Here is a 19194-nt window from a genome sequence, read left to right on the forward strand (position 1 = left end):
AGCTTTTCTTGTAGGAGTGTTTGCTTTCTTTATACAGAAGGTGGCACGGCAAAGGAGTTTAATTTCTGTTCATCTGATCCCAGCAGTGCTTTGAAGTTGTTTGTGGAAATTGGACGTTAGTGGAGACGTAATATAACAGAATTGGTATCTCGTAGCATAAGGATTTCATGCAATTTTTTGGATTTTTTTGCAGCAAAAATGAAGAATTTATACATTTTCATTGCTGTTCTGTTCATCCCGTGGAGTTTTTCTTTGGCCAAGTATGATGAATTTGAAGATGGAGATGACATTATGGAATACGATGACAATGACTTTGCTGAATTTGAAGATGTTAACGAAGATGCAGTCACAGAATCCCCTCAGAGGATCATCACTACAGAAGATGATGAGGAAGAAGCCACTGTAGAGCTTGAAGGTCAGGATGAGAATCAGGAGGACTTTGATGACACAGATGCACAGGTAACCTCCATCCCTGTGCATTCCCTAACAGTATCTCTGAACCATGCTTTCTTGCTGTATGTTTTCAGACTGTGATTGCCAGACTTCAGATCTTCACAATGCTTGTGCTTTTTTTCCATCAGGAAGGTGACACTGAGAGTGAGCCTTATGACGATGAGGAGTTTGAAGGCTATGAAGAGAAACCAGATGCATCTCCTGGCAAAAATAAAGACCCCATAACAATAGTTAATGTAAGCATCAGTTTTGTTTCTCTTTCTATTTGGTATTTCATCGCTTAATTGTGTGTCAGTATGCCAGTGAAGTTGTACAAACACTAAGAATCCTGTTTACTTTCTGTAGGTCCCTGCTCACCTTCAGAACAGCTGGGAGAGTTATTACATGGAGATCCTGATGGTAACAGGTCTGCTTGCTTATATCATGAATTACATCATTGGGAAGAACAAAAACAACCGTTTGGCTCACGCGTGGTTCAATACTCACAGGGAGCTGCTGGAAAGCAATTTTGCTCTTGTTGGTAAGTTCTGTGGTGCCTGGGGTGCATTTTCAACTTGCTGCATGGTAGCACTAATGACAGCTCTGGATGTGGATAAATTGCATGCCAGTCTTCCAGTGCTGAATTTAGATAATGGCATGGTGGTGTACGTGGTTCAGAAACATCGTGGCAATGCTGAAGTAATCCAGGAGAACCGATTCTGAAGTCTGTTGTCACCACTTGGTGTATAAATGTGTGAGCAGTTATTTTTCACTCTTGTTTCCTTTAGGGGATGATGGCACTAATAAAGAAGCTACAAGCACTGGGAAACTAAATCAAGAAAATGAACACATTTATAACTTGTGGTGCTCTGGAAGGGTGTGCTGTGAAGGAATGCTCATCCAGCTCAAGGTGAGGATGAGTTTGTTTGTCCCACTGCTTGCTTGTTGCCAGATTTCAGTTTCCATTGTGATCAAGAAAGAGGGCCCAGCTGTGCTTTGTCTCAGACTGAGAGACAGAGTTCTGGATACACCATGGGAAGGGGAACTGGTCAGACAGTCCTGTATTCTGCCCACTAACGTTGGTCAAAGGAAATACTTGAAGTGTAGAAAACAGGAAATATAAACAGTATGTGCTGAAGAGTCCAGCTGCTGTTCAGAGAGTCTTAAGCAGAGGAATAGATCAGCAGGTGCCTCAGTGAAATCTAACAAAGGCAGTATCCTGCACTGGGATGGACAGCCCACACATTGGTTCAGCTCGTAATTTGAGAGAACAAGGCCCTGAGCAACTCAATCAAATGCAAAATGTGGGCCTGTTTTTGAGCAGTGTGAGTGGCTTCCAAAGTGTTCATCAAAGCTGTGTTCTTCTGTAAAAAACACTGACTTAAAACTGCCCTGTTTTTCCTTAATTTCCACTACTATCTGCCGATGAAGATCTTCGTCCTAAGTATATCTATCAATATTCTGAGTTGAAAATCTTGTGTTTCTAGTTTCTCAAGAGGCAAGACCTGCTGAACGTCCTTGCACGTATGATGAGGCCAGCTTGTGACCAAGTGGTACGTGCTCACCCCTTCAGATTAGCTGTGGTCAATGGATGCCTTCCTTTGGTGTGGCTGTGCTGCTTTTTGTAGTATTGATAGCCCATGAGTGCACTGCTGGGTATCTTTGCATAGTATTCTGCACCTCACACTTCAGTATCTCATGGAACAATCTGCAACAATTATTCATGTTTCTTTTCTGACAGTAAAATGCAAACTGGTGATGACCGTACTTTGTCTCTGGATTTTACCGAGTATTTTGCAAAGTCTGTCATGCTTCAAGATCTCATCTTGATAAAATCTGGTTTTACAATCTGAAATAATTGTTCCTTTGCTGGTTCAGTCAACCAGGACAGAGCTGTTCTAACGCATACGCTGGCATGCATGTTCTGATATGTAAAGTCATTGTTTGCCTTGTCCCTTGCTCTCGGAGTTGAGGGGAATTTCTAACCACAGAAATGCCAAGAAATTACGCTTTGTTATAACAGTAGCTGGGAATACTTTTTCTGTGTATCTATAATTGTATTTGCTTACATCCATTAAAAATACTGAATTCAGGTGTGGGCAGATGCTCATGAGCAATGGATGTCTGCTCCACAAAGAAGGCTTACAGCTCTTCTGTTGAGATCACTGTCATGATGTAGCATCATACTGGAGTGCTGAACTGAATGCTCAAAAAAAATTAAAAGCTGCCTTTCCCTCAGACACACTGAGAAATTCTAAATTAACACCCTTTATCTCAGCTGTGTATGGCCTTCCCTGTGCTTTGTTCTTTGTGGTTGTGAAATAAGAATTAAAATGTCAGTCAAACACCGAAGGAGCAGCAATGGAGACGGGGGTCTCCTTTTGGCTGGTGGTGTGAAGACAGAGTGCATTGAGGAATGTGATCAAGGCTAAATGCTTTCTGCCCTGCAGCAAATAAAAGTAACGATGAATGACGATGATATGGACACCTACGTGTTTGCTGTCGGAACGAGGAAAGCACTGGTGCGACTTCAGAAGGAGATGCAGGACCTGGTATGTGCACTCACACTGGAATAAGAAGATAGAAGTTCTTGCATCCTATTTTTTTGCATCTGTTTAGGAGGAGGTTGGAGTATGCTGTTGGGATACATGCACGTCTCATTTCACCCTGTGTAATTTGCACAAAAGACTTGGTTAAGGATTGAAAAGTAAACTTAATTAGTGATACTTGATGTGGAAAATTCTGGATCATGTTTTACCTAGTCTGGGTACAAGTACTTCCAAATATTCAAGCTTTGAAGCTTGCAAAGAATCCAGTAATAACAACCAGTGATTCACAAATCTCTCTTAATGTCCCAGATAACAGCACCGAGGTGTGGCTGGCAGGATAGCAGTAGTTTAGTTGTTGTATTGAACAAAATAGGCCAAATGCATTGATCCACTTCAGATGATGGCGTGGATGTGTTACAGTTGTTTCATTTTTCCTTGAAGTGCTCGCTCCTGAAGGGAAATACTGACTTAGGCTGCAGGCATTGATACTGCATGCTGTACTTCACACTCAAAATGTCCTCAGCCAGGCAGAATGACTGAATTAATCCATTCTCTTGTTGTTTCTTATCAGGTATTTTTAGGGGTCCTGTTCTGATTGAACAGTTTGCTGTGATAAGCTATTTGCATGCTTGTATTACTGTTATTTTTTTTCCTCTGTTCTCTGTTTGCATTAGAGTGAGTTCTGTAGTGATAAACCCAAGTCTGGTGCAAAGTATGGGCTTCCAGATTCCCTGGCTATCTTGTCGGAGATGGGGGAGGTCACAGAGGGAATGATGGACGCAAAGGTAATCTTGGGTGAAGTATGCAAATACTCCTTGGTGCTCCTGGCACTTGCAGCCTGTACAAAAATCCTGACCTTCATCACCTTTAAAAATCACGATAACTTTATGGGCCTAGTGAGATCTAGAAAAAGCAAGACCTTAAAGAACCATAAGGGCTGGAAGAAGGGTGCAGCTGTCACTTGTTGTTTTTATGTAGCAACTGTTAGTCTAACCTATGAACTGAGGACTTGAAACTTCCTTTCAAAGCTTGCAAGTTAGTTCAAGCCAGATGAAAGGAGGGCATTAATCTGTCCATGAGCCCTCAGTGTTAAAGTTGTTGTCAGATGAAATGGCAAATCCCAAGTGGGAATTAAATATGTAGCAACTCCTGCATTGCTCATCTTGATTCCAGGCATTGAGGCCCGTTCTTGCAACGGCTAAAAACCTGGTAGTTTAAATTGTGCTGTCGTGGCAAGCAAAGCACAAACCTTTTCTGAGTGATATGTGGACACCCTGACAAGTCAATACACAGCATGTACATGGATGAAGGTGTCGGTGATAGGAAAACTAACGCCAGTTTCCCTTTCAGATGATACATTTCCTCACGCACTATGCTGACAAGATTGAGTCCGTCCAATTCTCGGACCAGTTCTCCGGTCCAAAACTTATGCAAGAGTACGTATAAAGCTTGATCTCCCCTTCCAGTAGCTGTTGTAACACAGAGCAAAGTAGAGGCTGACAAACTTGTCTGCAGTGTGCTGCTGGCTGCAATGCACGTAAACTGGGAGCAAAGGTGAAACAGCTGAATAAATACACTCCCAGTACTTCTAAACGCTGCATTAATTCAGAAGTTGAAGGTGTTGTATTGCCTTAAATATTTATTTTTGTGTGCTCGTTACTCTATAGCTTGGGCAGCTCCCAAGCTTAGGTAACACCTGGCTGACACAGTGTACACAGCTGCATGGAAAACAATTGTGTAATCCCACTAAAGGTGGGCAAGAGTTCAGGAGTAAATAACGCTGCAGGAGGAGTGGTTGAAAAAGCACATGTCCATCCAGATGCTATCTGAATGCACTGAAGGCTCAGTTTGGGCAAAGTCTGCAGTTTAAAAGACAAAAAACAAACAAAACAAACCTGGTTAGGTTCTGTTGTTCCAGTTAATGTTTCAAAATTACAGAGATGTAGTATGTTTTGTTTCTCTGAGCCTTGTCTTGGGGTACTTTTCACTGCTGCCTCACAATTACCAAGCAGTGGGCGCTTTATCGTACCATAATCACCATGGAGGCTTTTGCAAGAGCGTGGTTTGCTCACAGGTATATGAATAAATGATCCATATCAAAACTTGAAACTGTCCTCTAAAAAAGGAATGTACTTTGATTTAATTATAAGGCAAGACAGTGTCTTGTACTGAAATGGCTAAGCTTTGAAGGCTCTGTGAAATGTAGGTTTGACTTTGCGTTAGAATCCTGAATTGAAGTAAAATAGTTCAGGAGTCTGGGTAGTCTGAAACTTAAATGTATTTATTTCAGTCTTGTGTGTACTTTGCAAGTGTCTCTTGGTTCTTCGTGTGATTCCCTGACATTGGCAGATATTTTGCGTGCCCGTGTTTATTCTTCGCTCATTTCAGTAACTTTTTCTTTCCTATCAGGGAGGGTCAGCTTACAAAACTGCCCGAAACTAAAAAGACACTTTTGTTTACATTTAATGGTAAGAGAACTGCTTGTGTGTTTGTGTGTCTGCGTGGTGCTGTGCTTTATCTCTGCTAGTCATATGCTCGAGTTTCTTCGCCTATTGAAGACGATGTTACAAATGCCTTCATTGCATGTAAGCAGGATCAGAGTGATTATCCAGTAAATAAAAGACAGTGGACAAGAATATCTTTTTCATTAGTGGTGTGATAAAGAAAATTACAGCCAATGGAAAAACCCTGCCAATCTCTCTGAGTTAACAGGAAACTCTCTGTTTCAGTGCCTGGTTCAGGCAATACTTCCCCAAAGGATATGGAGTCTTTGCTGCCTCTGATGAGCATGGTTATCTACTCTATTGACAAAGCAAAGAAGTTCCGTCTGAACAGAGAAGTAAGTATATGCCTTGTGCCTTCTGAAAATCATATAAACTCCAAATGCTAACATTGGATCCTTAATCTCAAAGGCAGAGTCTTGTCTTTCCAGTATAACTACCACTCTGCTCATGGGGGATCTCTGTTAACTGCCTTTGCTTTTCTCTGTGAAAAGGGTAAGCAGAAAGCTGATAAGAACAGGGCCCGTGTGGAGGAGAACTTCCTTAAACTGACTCACGTGCAGAGACAGGAAGCCGCCCAGTCCCGTCGAGAGGAGAAGAAACGAGCAGAGAAGGAGAGAATCATGAATGAGGAGGATCCAGAGAAACAGCGTCGGCTGGAGGTGAGGTGGATTTTTCAGACTTTACAGACTGCTGGCACGTTTCTCCTGCAGTATCTCCAGGGCTGTCTGTAGGCATTACCAGCAGCAGTGCCTGACTTCAATTCTTATTTCGCTGGAGGGCATCATGCACTTTCAGTGTATGCTCTCCTGCTTTCTGAAATGTGTGAAGGCTGTCAATGGGGAGCCAGCTTACCTGGTCAGAGATGTGACCCCAAGCACAGTACTGAACGTTGCTTCTTTGTCCTGCTTTTCTGAAACGGCGAGCTTGTTCTTGGACTACATCACTGATGCTCACTGGGATCTCTGTATCCTTTCCTACAGGAAGCTGCGTTGCGGCGTGAACAGAAGAAGCTTGAGAAGAAGCAGATGAAGATGAAGCAAATCAAAGTGAAAGCTATGTGACTTCGCTGCGAGAAGCCTGTCTCATCGCCACCTGCAGAATTTGAATTCACGGGGTGCAAAGACCTCCTTAACTCCACTGTCCTACAATTCTTTGAACACTACTAGCCATTAAGGGAAACGTTCCCTGCGTTGGTGTTACTTAAGTATTAGAGCGACATTGCAGGTTTATGTACAGGGCTTTGTCTCAGCAGTTTTATTCCAGGTGGTATAAATTTTTGCTACTTGTTTGGAAAAAAAAATGCAATATTCTTGAATGCTCTTTGTCATTTATTCTTCAAAAACGTGAGATTGTAAACATGTCCATGTATGCTGGTAACATTAATGCTTTGGTTTTAAACTTTGGTTTTAGCTGTTAGGAAGAGAGGATTTCTTAAATTAAGGGGAAGAAAACTGCACAACAAGCATTTACTGTGCATTTATTTGCATCAAGCTTTTAAAGGCACAAAACTTAAAGCCTTCCATACACAATATGGATACTTCAGGGATTTAAGCCCAGTAGAACAGAAACTATTTTTCTTTTCTTTACAAATAAGGTACTGGTTCACCTGTAAGCATGATAGGTAACATAGGTGGTTAGATACCAGGGAATGGAGTATGTGAGCATTGTTTCCTACTTGTGGTTTTGAATGCTGCGACCTTAATACAATGTAAAATTGTAATGTTGCCGTCGTGTTTCTTTAGGAGTGCATGGTGAGTTGAGCAGCTTCAACTAGCCTTCCTGGAATATTTTAACTGTAAAAACTTGCCTCAAGAACATTTCTCTTGGTCTTAGCAGCTGCTGCATAATTCACTTCAGCAAGAAGCTAGATTCAGTGGAGTATCTGCAATTCAATTTCCCCAAGGAAGTGAAAACGTTCCAGAGGACGTCTCGTCTTGTCTGATAAGCAGTCATTTCAGATTTTTGAGTATAAGTGGGGGGAAGTGAATGCCCTTGTGCAAACACTTCACTGAGAGAGCTCTGCATTTTATAAATGCTTCCAGTCAGAAGGCATTACATTGTTGCTGTGACAGACTTCTTACAGTTTTGTGGGGAAACAGCGTCTTGCATTTGCTTGTTCAATGATTTGTGCAAACTTTGTTCTTAGGCAATAAGAATGATCTGCTGTTGAAACAACACTTGCTTAAAGCTCTTGTTCCAGCGTGGGGGTACTTCACATGGATTTAAATGCAAAAGTCTGTAACCTGATCCATGCAAATATGTGAAATTTTATAATGGTTGGTAAAGTTAATTTAAAACCAAAACTAAGGTAGATCATGTGAAATTTTAGCACTATTTAGCTTTAAAGATTTAATATAATTGTGTTTCAAAAGGTTCTTTGAAAAGAAATACGGTTTGTGCTCTCTTGAAGAAGCGGACAGCTTTCCCCAAGTCCCATGGCAGCTAATTTTGTAATTTGAACATTCAATGAACTACCTAATGAAGAGTAAAGGATCATTGAAACACTCCACCTGTCTTCTTTGCTTTGGACTCCATGTTCCTCTCAGCTAACAGCACCTCAAAATCTCAGGTGCCCTGGGGAGGGCTCAGTGTATGTTTTGTGTTTGAGTAGTAGTTTTTTTCAGGCACTACAACTAACTTCACCTCAGCAAGGATGTGGGGACAGTGATGTGAATCAGCCCGCGGGTGAGAGGTAGGTGTGGAGCCAGGGCCAGCAGCCAATGCAAAGCGTTCGATATGGTACCGATAGAGGCTTTGCCTCTTGGAGTAAAGCACCGTTCCGCGCTGTTGCGGAGCAACCGTGCTGAAAGACCTCGACCACACCCTGAGGAGAGCCAACATGGCGGCGCCCTCCGCTTCCCGCCTTTCTCATGCGCGCGCGCGGGCCTGCGAGGCGACGTCATAGAAGCGCGCCGAGACGTCCTGCGTCACGTGGTTGCGTGCTGACGTCACACGCAGCGTCTCTACCGGTGCGAGGCGGGCGCAGCCTGAGGAGAAGGTGAGGGCCGGGGGCTGCGTGAGGGGCGGGTGGGACCAGGCCGGGCAAACCAACCGTTCTTGTCCCTTAGGTTGCCGTTCATTGCGTGAGCTGCGTGAGGTAGCGCGATCGCGGAGTCCATGTCTTTTCTTGTAAGTAAACCCGAACGGATTAGGGTGAGTGTTAAACGGCGTCCAGCTCCCCTCAGCCGGTAAACCGGGCCGCGGCCTGCTCGGGGCCGTATGGAAAGCACCGCGCCCGGGGTCACGGGAACCGCGCTAAAAGCTGCGTTAAAACCCCGCTGCTGGCTGTGCGGAGCGTTCGGGACGAGGGGAACTGGGGAAGGCCCGGCACCGCCCGTGCGCCCTCCGAACCGAACATTTGGGAAACCGAACGGCGGCGCTGTTAATTCCGCGTTTTAAAGTGTCGAACAATCGGCGTCACGTGAGAAAAGCACTTCTAACGGCTTACAGCGCAGCGGCTGTGATCGCTGTGTGATGTCCGGTCACCGTCACCCACGGAGCGCTGCTTTCCAGGACTGCCTTTGCTTGCATTGAACGACACAATCCGTTTTTACCTTGTTTTATTGCCACGTTCTGACACGGGGCTGTTTGTGATTGCTTAATGCTAACCTGGCAGCCAGCATTGCAAGCCTAAAGCTGCACTTTCTACTCTCTGTTCCTCATTTCTTTGAATCATGGAGTCAAATAGAATGGTAGAAGCGTATCTCTGCACCAACAATGCTTGCTCTGACATTTAAGCATGAATTCTGGAAGAGAACAGCACTTCTGTGATACTTGTTTTAATTTTGCACCTAGATAGTATGTAGCCAAAGTGCTCAGAGATGTTGTCACTTCATAAGAACAGTGATTTTTGCACCCAAACATTTATATCTTTATACAAGGGAGCACAGCATGCTTATTATTTTGCTCTGTGTGCATGTGTGAAAGCTCTTGTTTGAATAATCTAACATTAACCTTATTGCAAGTGCATGCCATTCAGGAGATGCAGTGACACGTGTGTGCTTGCTGCATGCCTGCCATCCTAGTGGCAAACAAAACGAAAATCCTTGTCCATAGCATACTGTGTTGCAGACACAGTAACAGTTGAAGTGTGTTATGAAGTGATTCTGCTTTTGTTTAGGGGTGTGGGAGGGAAGGGGAGTGGTTTGTCTCTAAAGGAAGTAACCAATTGTTGGGGGGATTTCTTTTCTCTTAGCGGTGGGTGTCCGAAAAGTTCATTGTTGAGGGCCTGAGGGAGTTCGAACTATTTGGAGGTAAGTTTTCCTCTCATTAAGTGACCTTTCTAGAAGTGCTTTATTGTAGCCTTATTGTAGCCTCCAGGCCTGTTATTTTGGGAGAAAATACCTACCTAGCAGTAAAAGAGGTGGATACATCTGGTTGTAGCACCAAATCTGGTTGCTCAGACTGACTAGGAATGTAAAGTTACCACAAACACCCAACAAGTCGTTTGGAGATCGATTCCACATTGATGGCAGTTCTGTTTGCAGACACTGCAATCTGGATTCCTTAGCCTAACTGCTTTTGGGTGAAAGTAAAACACAGAGGTTTGAGAAGGTAAATGGAGTAAAAATGAATTTGAAACTATTATGATGGTTCCCCAGCATTGCCTGTAGGAGAGCTGATTGGTTTCTGGTCTGCTTTGTGTGCAACAAGCAGAATATTCTGGTAGGATGCAGGAACCTTCGTCGGTGATTTTGTATAGGAAAGATGTATCTGTAGATCGTTGAGCTTCTGCTTCAAATAAATAAACATTAGATGATTTGTTCTCTATTCAAGCTAAGTATCAGTGTCATTTCTTAAGTATCAGTTTGCTTTTATGTTGAATATAAAAAGCAGCACTACTGAATCCCTTTGATTCCCGTTCTTGTGCGACTGTCTGATTACTTGTAACGCAGCAGCCTTATTGTTAATTAACTATTTGTGTAAAAATATATATCTGTAGCTGTTGGTGTCAATAAGTATCGCGTGGGGTCGTGCACTCAGTTATGTTCCAACTCTGTTCTGAACGGGTGTCTGTTGAACACAACTTGGTGAACAATGAATTTCTTTACTCCAGAGCAGCCTCCGGGTGACTCTAGGAGAAAAGTAAGTGGCGTTTGCAGGCTGTGGTGCTGTGGTTCATTGCATGGAGATTCTCCTTGTGGAAGTTTGATATATATACATTTTTCTTTTTACCTTGGTTCTAGTCCTTCATCTCTATACGTAGCTCTGCAAGTGTGGAGATGGGTTTCACCCTGGCACGGAGGTTTTGGTGTATGGTTTGCAAACTTGGCGACTGGTCTGGAAGTTGGAACTTCTTCTCTTGGATTAGTGGTAGGGGTTGGTCCCCCACCCACCCACCTGAGTTTTGGGATTATGAAGATCTGATTTTGAGCGATGCTGATCTCTGAACTGTTTCAGAATAAATGGAAGCAGTTAGCTTGCTGTTCTGAAAACAGCCCTCATTTATTATTATTTTGCCATTCTGAGCCACGTTCCCTTCTGAACACGTTGATTTTGATTTCCTTTATTTCCTCTGGAGAGCAGTTACATCAGTAACGTGTAATTTTCAGTCTGGGCTGACTTGACCTCCCGTTGCATGGTCGTCTTCGGAGCCAATTCTCTGCACACACACAGAGCTTTGCCTCCTAGAAATTGAAGCCATTTGTGAACGTGGAATTTCTGCTCAAAACCATACAGCCAAACAGAGCTGCTGAGAACTTTGCCTTTGCTTTTTGTTCTGCAGACCCTGATGACACACAGCACCGTTCATGATGAGCAGTGCTCAGAGAATAACGTATTTTATGGCAAGATATATCTCTGAATTGCTGCCCACCTGCTCACACCACGTTTGTAGATCTGTGTGCAGCTGTTGCTTTAGTTCAAGCTAATTACTAACAGGAATTAAGTGTGATTTGATTGTAACTGTGTCAGTTCAGGCTGCTGCTAATTAATTTTGTGTCACTATCTGTAATTTACTGGCACAAACAAAGCTGAAAATACACAGCACATGGAATGTTTCATGTAAAGTCATGCAGATTCACACCTTATGCTATCCTGGGAGAGCACTGAGCTGAGCATCTGTATTGCTTTTGTTAAAGTACTCAGATTTTTGGACACAGAAGGGGTGCTGGTGATTATTTTTGTTCTTACAGCTAAATGAAAGCTTTCTTTTCCTCACGTGGTTCTACAGAAAGGCAAACAGTGGGGGAAGGGACTGGATGGGATGAAGGAATAAGGAGGTGATGAGGCAGCAGAACAAAAACAACGTTCCCCCTTTCTGCTTCAGATGAATGTGATTTGGCAAAGGCAGATCTTTGCTAGCATCACAACTCACTTTCACATGGCATTTACAACAGCAGTTATCTCAGATCAGTTTCATCAAACTTATTTCCAGTTACAACCTGATCAACGAGGCTGAAATCTGTCTATTCATGAAAGTCATGCCATAAAGCAAGTTACATGTGACTTCATTTTGCAGCTGCTTTTGCTTTTAACCATACACCAAAAGCTGTCCTGTGTGAAACCACCAAGGAGTGGTTTTTTTTTGTTTTTTGTTTTTTTTTGCAGTATTTCATAAGTGACATTTCAGTTTAACTTTCTTTTTTTCCAACTCTTATCCCATGTTGATAATTTTCTGGTGGAGCTCCTTTTGCATTAACTCTCAGCTATTGGTCACTGCTAACATGAGGACAGGTGAGTGAGGACCTCTGATGAAGACCTCTAAAAAGAGAGTTTACATTCCTTTCTTTTTTTTTTTCCGTTGCTGTTGAAACAGCCTGAACCATGACTAAGATCTGTTTAATTTTTGCATCTGTTTTGTTGGCTTATGCTCTATCTGGAATGGACTTGAATAAAGCAAACCACTCACATACTGCTGAGCGTTTCACCTGCTGTCATTGCTCCATGATGCTGCTATCAGAGCCTTCTGCTTTCACTTCCTTGGTGGTGCCTTTTTGCTTCAGAGGTTTCCATCTGCCTGTGTGTCGAATCTTGACGTTGACAGGACTGTGTGAAATTGATGGAAGACATAATTAATGATGCGGTGAAAGAACTAACAAGAATCTTTACCACAGGTTTGAGACAGGCAGTAACTTTCCATTCAGTGTCCACAGCCAGGCTGCAGCACTGTGTGGTGCTGTGGCTGCAGTGAAGGTCTTAGAACTGTTGAGGTCGGAGGGGTTGGTTACCCTGGAACAGACACCAGCTGAGTTGCTGTGCTGCAGTTGTTTGAGCTGAAATTGCATCATAGCACCGTTCACAAAACTGAGTTTCACCTTTGCCCATAACTGAGATTAACACTTATTTTGAAGGTGGATGCAGAGAGGTGAAATGTTCTTTGAAATCAGCTGCAAAGCTGGAAGTTGGGAAGCCTGACTTGTGGCTTATCCCCAGGCTACATTTAGGGACAGCTGAAAGCTGCTCAGGAGCTGAATCCTCAGACTGAATCAAAGGTGATCTATGGTAAATGATGCCCTTGCTTGTGCACTGCGTTTACCCTTTCCTGAGTGTAGAGCAGGGCACATCGCTGTGTTGGGAATAAAAGAATGTTCACTGTCACTGTAGGAAAATGCACGAGCCCTTTGTATTTCGTGTGCCATAAGGAAAGGTCTGATAAAGGGCATTTGCAGTTGATGAAGAATGAGGTGGAAGAAATGAGCTGTGCTTCCAAATGTCAGCGGGAGTTAATGTGCTGGAAATGGGAGACGACTAAATCTGCTGTGAGACACCAAATCAATTTGGATCCCCATTAGGATGCACTGCTCGTGACTTTGGGAATTCAGGGGAGCTGCAAGGTAGAGAGGAACTTGCAAGAGCCTTGCAGTTTGTCTTGCACAGAATGCTGCTGGAAAAGAGGTGTGTGAATAAAGCAGGCAGCTTCATATTGGAAGTAGCAAAGAAAAGCTGGCAGGTTTGAGAGTGCTGATTCCCTGTGTGGTGTGAGGTCGTTTTTCTCCTGTAAGCACTAATTCTTTGCAGCTGAATTTTTGCTTTCATTTGGAGCTTTATTTTTCCTGCTGACCTTCATGCCTTCTCTGACTTGGTTCATCACTTCTGCACTCAGCTCAGTAGCTTCAGCTGTGCTGGTCTCAATGCAGCGAGCACCGAAGCCCCAGCATCAGGCAGGAGTGCTGAGTGCCACAGGGCAGCATACTGGAGATGTTCTGTGCTTCCATGGCCTTTGCTCAGGCAAGATGTAAATAAAGAAAGATAGTTACTACAGAGCAGTGCTTAAACTGTGCAGGGGATCAGTAATTGGCCTTGTCCAAATCTTTCTGAAGACATCGTAGCTTAACGTGAGTGAACATTTTATGGTTTAAAACACAGATGTCTGGACCTTCTGAAATGAGGCATCTCCTGGATTTCAGTTGACATTTAACTGTTCAGTGTTATTTTGACAGCAGTTAAATTATCTCCTCTTGTTTCGGTTGTTTTATTGTGTGTACAACAATCTAAGGAGCAGGTGATTTTTATCAGAACGTGATCTTTTATTTTTTCTCCCCAGACAAATGAGGCGAGCTCCGAGTCGATAGCTTCATCCCATAAAAGGGACACCATGAGCAACTTCCTGCCAGACAGCAGCTGTTACGAGTTGCTCACTATCATAGGTAATATTACTGCTGGGGTGGAGGACTGGAGGTCTGCTTTACAGAGGAAAAAAACAACTGCAGATCTGTTGGCCTTGACTTGATGAGTTCCTTGATCTTTTTTTGCCATTAGAACGCTTCCTCTGTGTAACCTGGAATAGAGAGCCTGCTTTGCAGGGGGGTTGGACTTGATAATCTCTGGATGTTCCTTCCAGCCCCTACAATTCTGTGATTCTCCGATTCCTTTTTGATTTTCAAATCACTTTGATAAGTGATGCTTATTCCAAAGGCTTGCAATGGAAGGTGGTGAATTAACAGCGCTGAGTATGAAGTACAAAGTCAGCAGAAGGACCTGAATCTTGTCCCTGTCCTTGGAGGGGCTGTAGCTGAATCATTTCTGTCTCAGTTGTGAGTTTGAAAGACTGGATAACGTTAACTTACTGGCTGGGATCAATGGGATATGTGCCAAGGGAGTCGACTTCTGATGGAACAATTACTTTCTTTCACTCACAAGGCCATAAATAGTTTGAGTAAATGAGTATAAAGGTTATTTAAGGGCCCAGGATTGGAGGAGTTCTTTAGAACTGCGTGCTTCCAGAAATATGACTGAAGCTTGAATGCCTTTTATTTCAGGCAGAGGCTTTGAAGACTTGATGGTTGTAAACCTGGCCAGGTATAAACCCTCAGGGGAGTATGTCACTGTCAGAAGAGTTAACCTGGAAGCCTGCACCAATGAAATGGTCACATTCTTGCAGGTAACACATACCTACTAATGCTGTAGTGTAAGTTTAGGAGAGAACAGAAGATAAGAGCAGTGCTTATCAATACTGTATTCATATTTTTGCATTTGCTGTATTGAATCAAAATCTCCTCTTTGCTTTCAGGGGGAACTTCATGTTTCCAAGCTCTTCAACCACCCTAACATTGTGCCATACAAAGCAACGTTCATAGCTGACAATGAGCTGTGGGTAGTGACATCTTTCATGGCCTATGGTAAGTGAAGAGGGTGTATTTTTATTCTGACCAGCATATCCTGTAAAATGAAGCTTAAGAGGTGTTGCATCTTTATTGAAACATCCTTGTTATTCTGACCAATGAAGGGATGTTTTGTTTCATTTTAGGTTCTGCAAAAGATCTAATCTGTACCCATTTTATGGATGGGATGAGTGAATTGGCTATTGCATATATTCTCCAAGGAGTATTGAAAGCACTTGACTACATCCACCATATGGGCTATGTACATAGGTAAAAATAATAATAATAGCAGTGTTGCTGAAACAAACTTACCTCTGTACCCTGAAGGCCAGTGTCTGTGTGAAGTCAGGACAGCTGTGTTGGCAGGCAGATGTGCTAAGGCTCTGAATTGACACTGACAGTGTGGGGAGGTTTGTCCTGAGTCCTCCAGTCCTGCATTTCTCCTTGCCACAGAAACATTCCTTGGGGGAAGAGCAAAGTGGGTGAACTGAGTCCTGTTGGTGTTTGTGCGTGCAGTTTTGCACAGTATTCAGGATGGCCATTAGGAATCTCTTGATAAGCTTTTAGTCTTTCTATCAGTGCTCGTTAAGGTTGAATCATTTAAAAATCTCTTCCTTACGTTACTATTTCCACCCTTTAGCATATTTTTCCCTTCCTCTGATATTATCTTTTCATTGTGAAGCTATATTTTGAACACTGAGTGTCCTGTGTTATCAGTGGTCGGTCCTGTGATGGTGTGTACTGTCAGAGTTGGTCAGGTAAATCCTGTGTGGCATACTTCTATGCTAGCAGCATTCCTGGGGTGCTATAAGGAACATCAACCTTTGGGGACAGAGAACCTGACTGATGTTTATTGTTCTTTTAAGGAGTGTGAAAGCCAGCCATATCCTCATTTCTGTAGATGGGAAGGTGTACCTCTCTGGTCTGAGAAGTAACCTGAGTATGATTAACCATGGGCAGCGCCTCAAAGTCGTTCATGACTTTCCCAAATACAGCATCAAAGTCCTACCTTGGCTCAGCCCTGAAGTCTTGCAGCAGGTGTGTTTAAAAACCAACTACTGCTTATGCTCAGTAATACATCTTATCTCTGCATAACTTGCTGAGGTTGTAGGGTGTGTTCTGGGAAAAGTAAAACCAACAGCCACAGGGTTGCTTTTGCTCATGGTGATGAGCATCTCGACTCTGTACTTTTTACCTTAAAACTACCCACAACAACAGACCAATCCTATATGTGGGTTGTCTAATTTCTACTGAAATCGTTTCTGCTTGTTCTACACAGCAAACCATGGGCATCACCCGTCTGCATTGCAGGCCTACAGTTTTTATTTGCCTTCTCTTCTAGAATCTTCAGGGATATGATGCAAAATCTGACATCTACAGCATAGGGATAACAGCTTGTGAGCTGGCAAATGGACACGTACCATTTAAAGACATGCCTTCCACTCAGGTAAGGTTTAAAGGCACATCTTTCACTCTTTCATCTCAGCATGCAGAACTGCATTTCAGCTCTGGGTTGTGGAGACAGGAGGGTCCCTGAATTCCCCCCTCATTGCTACTTTTTCTAGATTACTGCAGTGCTTCTGTACTGAGGCTTTGGTTAGAATGGTAACATCCAAATGCTGAGGACATGAGAAATTTTAATTGACTGCTGAGAATTTTTAATTGTTGTTTGTGTGTATGTGGGATGTTGATGTCCTTCGCTTCCAGATGCTCTTGGAAAAGCTGAATGGAACTGTTCCCTGCCTGCTAGACACCACCACAATTCCTGCTGATGAGCTGACTATGAAAACCTCTCGTTCAAGTGCAAACTATGGGCTGGGTGAGAGCATGGCTGTTAGCAATGTGAGAGCAGCCAACGGAGAGTCAGCCCTGCACCCTTATCTTCGGACCTTCTCCAACTGCTTCCATAACTTCGTAGCGCAGTGCCTTCAGCGGAATCCAGACTTCAGGTAAAGCCAGGCCAAAGCTGCTCTTCACGAGCCTGCTACAAGCGCAGTTTTTGTGCTGAATAAACCATGAGAACCAGTGAAGGTTGTTTGCAGTTTTTCCAAAGCCGTGAGTGAGGATGTGCTTTGTGTGTTGAGAGCAGCACGTCAAGTGTGTGCAACAAAAGCAGCGTTAATGTCGTGAGGCTCTTTCCTTGAGAGTTCATAGCCACAGTTTGCAGCCTCCTTTGGGAAGGTGGGGGTCCTGCCCTGTCCTTCCGCTGCCCCTTGTGCTCGTCAGATCACCCCATCAGCTGCTAAGAGCGTGTTTTCTGCTGGGTTGGTGTGTTGAATCTTCACAGAGTCTGGGTGCCAGAGCTGGTGCGAGGGAGGGGATGGGTGGGACGGGGTTGTGATGATGCACTGCTGACAGAGCACGTGGGCATCTTGAATCTTGAAAGGTCAAAGTGCACTGACTGGTTTTCTTCTCTTGTTTTATTTGAACTTCCTTCTGCAGGCCAAGTGCGGGTGCTCTGCTTAATCATCCCTTTTTCAAGCAGGTAAGGAGATCGCTTAATGCACAGGTACAGAACAGTGGCTTTTCTGCAGTCATTACCTTACAGTGTCACCAAAGCTGAGGGTGGGAATTTTGAGCTGCTGAATTTTCTGGGACCTGAAATGATTAATTTAGCTTGGTGATTAGCAGCAGTGCAGGTTAGGGAGCCTTGCATTCTCTAGGAAGGTAGCAGGGCTGTTCTCTGGGAGCACGATGTGGCTCTTCCAGCAGCTCCCTCTCCTGTAACACTTCAGCTTCTCTTACCCTCAGAATCACACAAGTGTTACTGCAACGACCGTGCAAAGCGCTGTTACAAGATGCAGGTTGTGCATCTCTCAGTGCAGACAGGAGGATGCTTGTCTTACTCGCTGCCTTCCCATGTGAAGAAGCATTTCAGAGCTGAGCTTTTTTTCCCACGCAGATCAAGCGCCGTGCTTCTGAAGCGCTCCCTGAGCTGCTGCGCCCCGTCACACCCATCACTAACTTTGAAGGAACTCGGCCCCAGGATCCCAGTGGCATTTTTGGGCTGGTGTCAAACCTGGAGCAGCTGGATGTGGATGACTGGGAATTCTAGAAAAACAGAGACTATATTTGGTTCTGGAGGAGCTTTCTGGACGCTGTAATTTATTGTTCCTGTTCATAAAAGGTGATGAATGTTACACGTAGAAGAGTTTACAGGTCCTTGGGAAGGAACTTCAGCTGCCTGTTTACTTGGAAAGAAGCCTGGAAACAGATGGACAGACCAGAGCTGTGGAGTGTTCTGGTTGGTGCAGTGCCCCATATCCCAGTTCTTTCAGCTGAGCACCAGGAGAACACTACAATGGATGGAGTGAATCTGTTCAGTTGTGGTCTCTTTCCCTGTGTTTCTAAAAACGAGTGGCTTCCTTGTATTGCAGGTGAAGGCTGCATGATTCTATTTTTTTTTTATTTTTATTTTTTTAAAGGGTGCCTTAGAGTTAAGAAGGGGAAGAAAGCAGTTCTTAGTTTGGGGCATTTTCTTAGAGCTAGTCAGATTTATGTTACAGTGGTGTTACTGGGTAACTTCTGAGGGTGGGGAAAGGAGTGCATTCTTAAGCTTGGTCACTTCTTTATGGGGAAAACAAGAAACAGGAGATAACCTGATGCTGGCCTGGGCACATTCACTGCACTGGGTGTTCCTCTGCAGTCCTGAGCTGTGCTCCAGTTCTGGAGAGAGCTTTTAAGACTCCTCTCAGCTGATGCTGTGTGCTCTGAGCTCCAGGTCGGATGGCATCCCCACCTCTCCTCCCATGGCTGCCTGGGTCATCAAATTCTAGTGCATTTAATTCTGTGCATGTACCAGCTTTTCTAACCTCCCAGAGCACATCCAGCTCAGCCCTCTGTTAGCTGGGCTGCTTTCACAGCATGAAATATTCATACCAGCCTGTTCTCAGTGACTTGGCATGAAGGAAAAGTAATTTTCACACCAACTCCTCTTATTCACAACACCTCTTTGAATGTTATGTACAGAATGATCTTAAGCCCTCTCTTACTATTGCTGTACCATCATCCCTGAATGAATGACAGATCTGAAAAAAATCCTTTGCTTGCTTTTCACAGCTTCCCTTGATCCCTGGCTGTGGCAGCTCTCCCCCAGCCCATAGCATTTGGTTTTGGAGGTGTGTTTAAGGCTTTCACTTTGACCTTTCCAAGGACCGTGGGTGCTGG

At 43.8% G+C, this 19194-nt stretch overlaps 2 protein-coding genes across 5 annotated transcripts; both read left to right on the forward strand.

Annotated features, from left to right (window-relative positions):
- Window positions 1–198: 198 nt before the first annotated feature.
- On the forward strand, window positions 199–6546 carry CCDC47 (coiled-coil domain containing 47; the record flags this gene model as incomplete). The annotated part of the gene is made up of 12 exons (XM_079547036.1): window positions 199–459; window positions 582–689; window positions 799–973; window positions 1221–1342; window positions 1920–1985; window positions 2883–2984; window positions 3656–3766; window positions 4332–4417; window positions 5391–5449; window positions 5711–5820; window positions 5977–6144; window positions 6466–6546. The coding sequence occupies 12 exons, from the start codon at window positions 199–201 to the stop codon at window positions 6544–6546; spliced, it is 1449 nt and encodes a 482-aa protein (XP_079403162.1).
- Window positions 6547–8602: 2056 nt separating this feature from the next.
- STRADA (STE20 related adaptor alpha) lies at window positions 8603–18131 on the forward strand (the record flags this gene model as incomplete). Of its 4 annotated transcripts, none has more annotated exons than XM_079547270.1 (12): window positions 8603–8638; window positions 9681–9738; window positions 10542–10570; window positions 13971–14073; window positions 14686–14807; window positions 14937–15045; window positions 15174–15297; window positions 15894–16065; window positions 16370–16474; window positions 16735–16976; window positions 17470–17512; window positions 17930–18082. In XM_079547270.1, 12 exons carry the CDS (start codon window positions 8603–8605, stop codon window positions 18080–18082), a joined length of 1296 nt encoding a protein of 431 aa, XP_079403396.1. The 4 variants fall into 4 exon arrangements, with proteins under 4 accessions (XP_079403396.1, XP_079403397.1, XP_079403395.1 ...); XM_079547271.1 differs by having other exon boundaries at window positions 8603–8614; XM_079547269.1 differs by lacking the exon at window positions 17470–17512 and having other exon boundaries at window positions 17930–18131.
- Window positions 18132–19194: the final 1063 nt, after the last annotated feature.

The sequence above is a fragment of the Tetrao urogallus genome, assembly GCF_951394365.1.
Source record: "Tetrao urogallus genome assembly, chromosome: 26".
In the NCBI taxonomy this organism is placed as follows: domain Eukaryota; kingdom Metazoa; phylum Chordata; class Aves; order Galliformes; family Phasianidae; genus Tetrao; species Tetrao urogallus.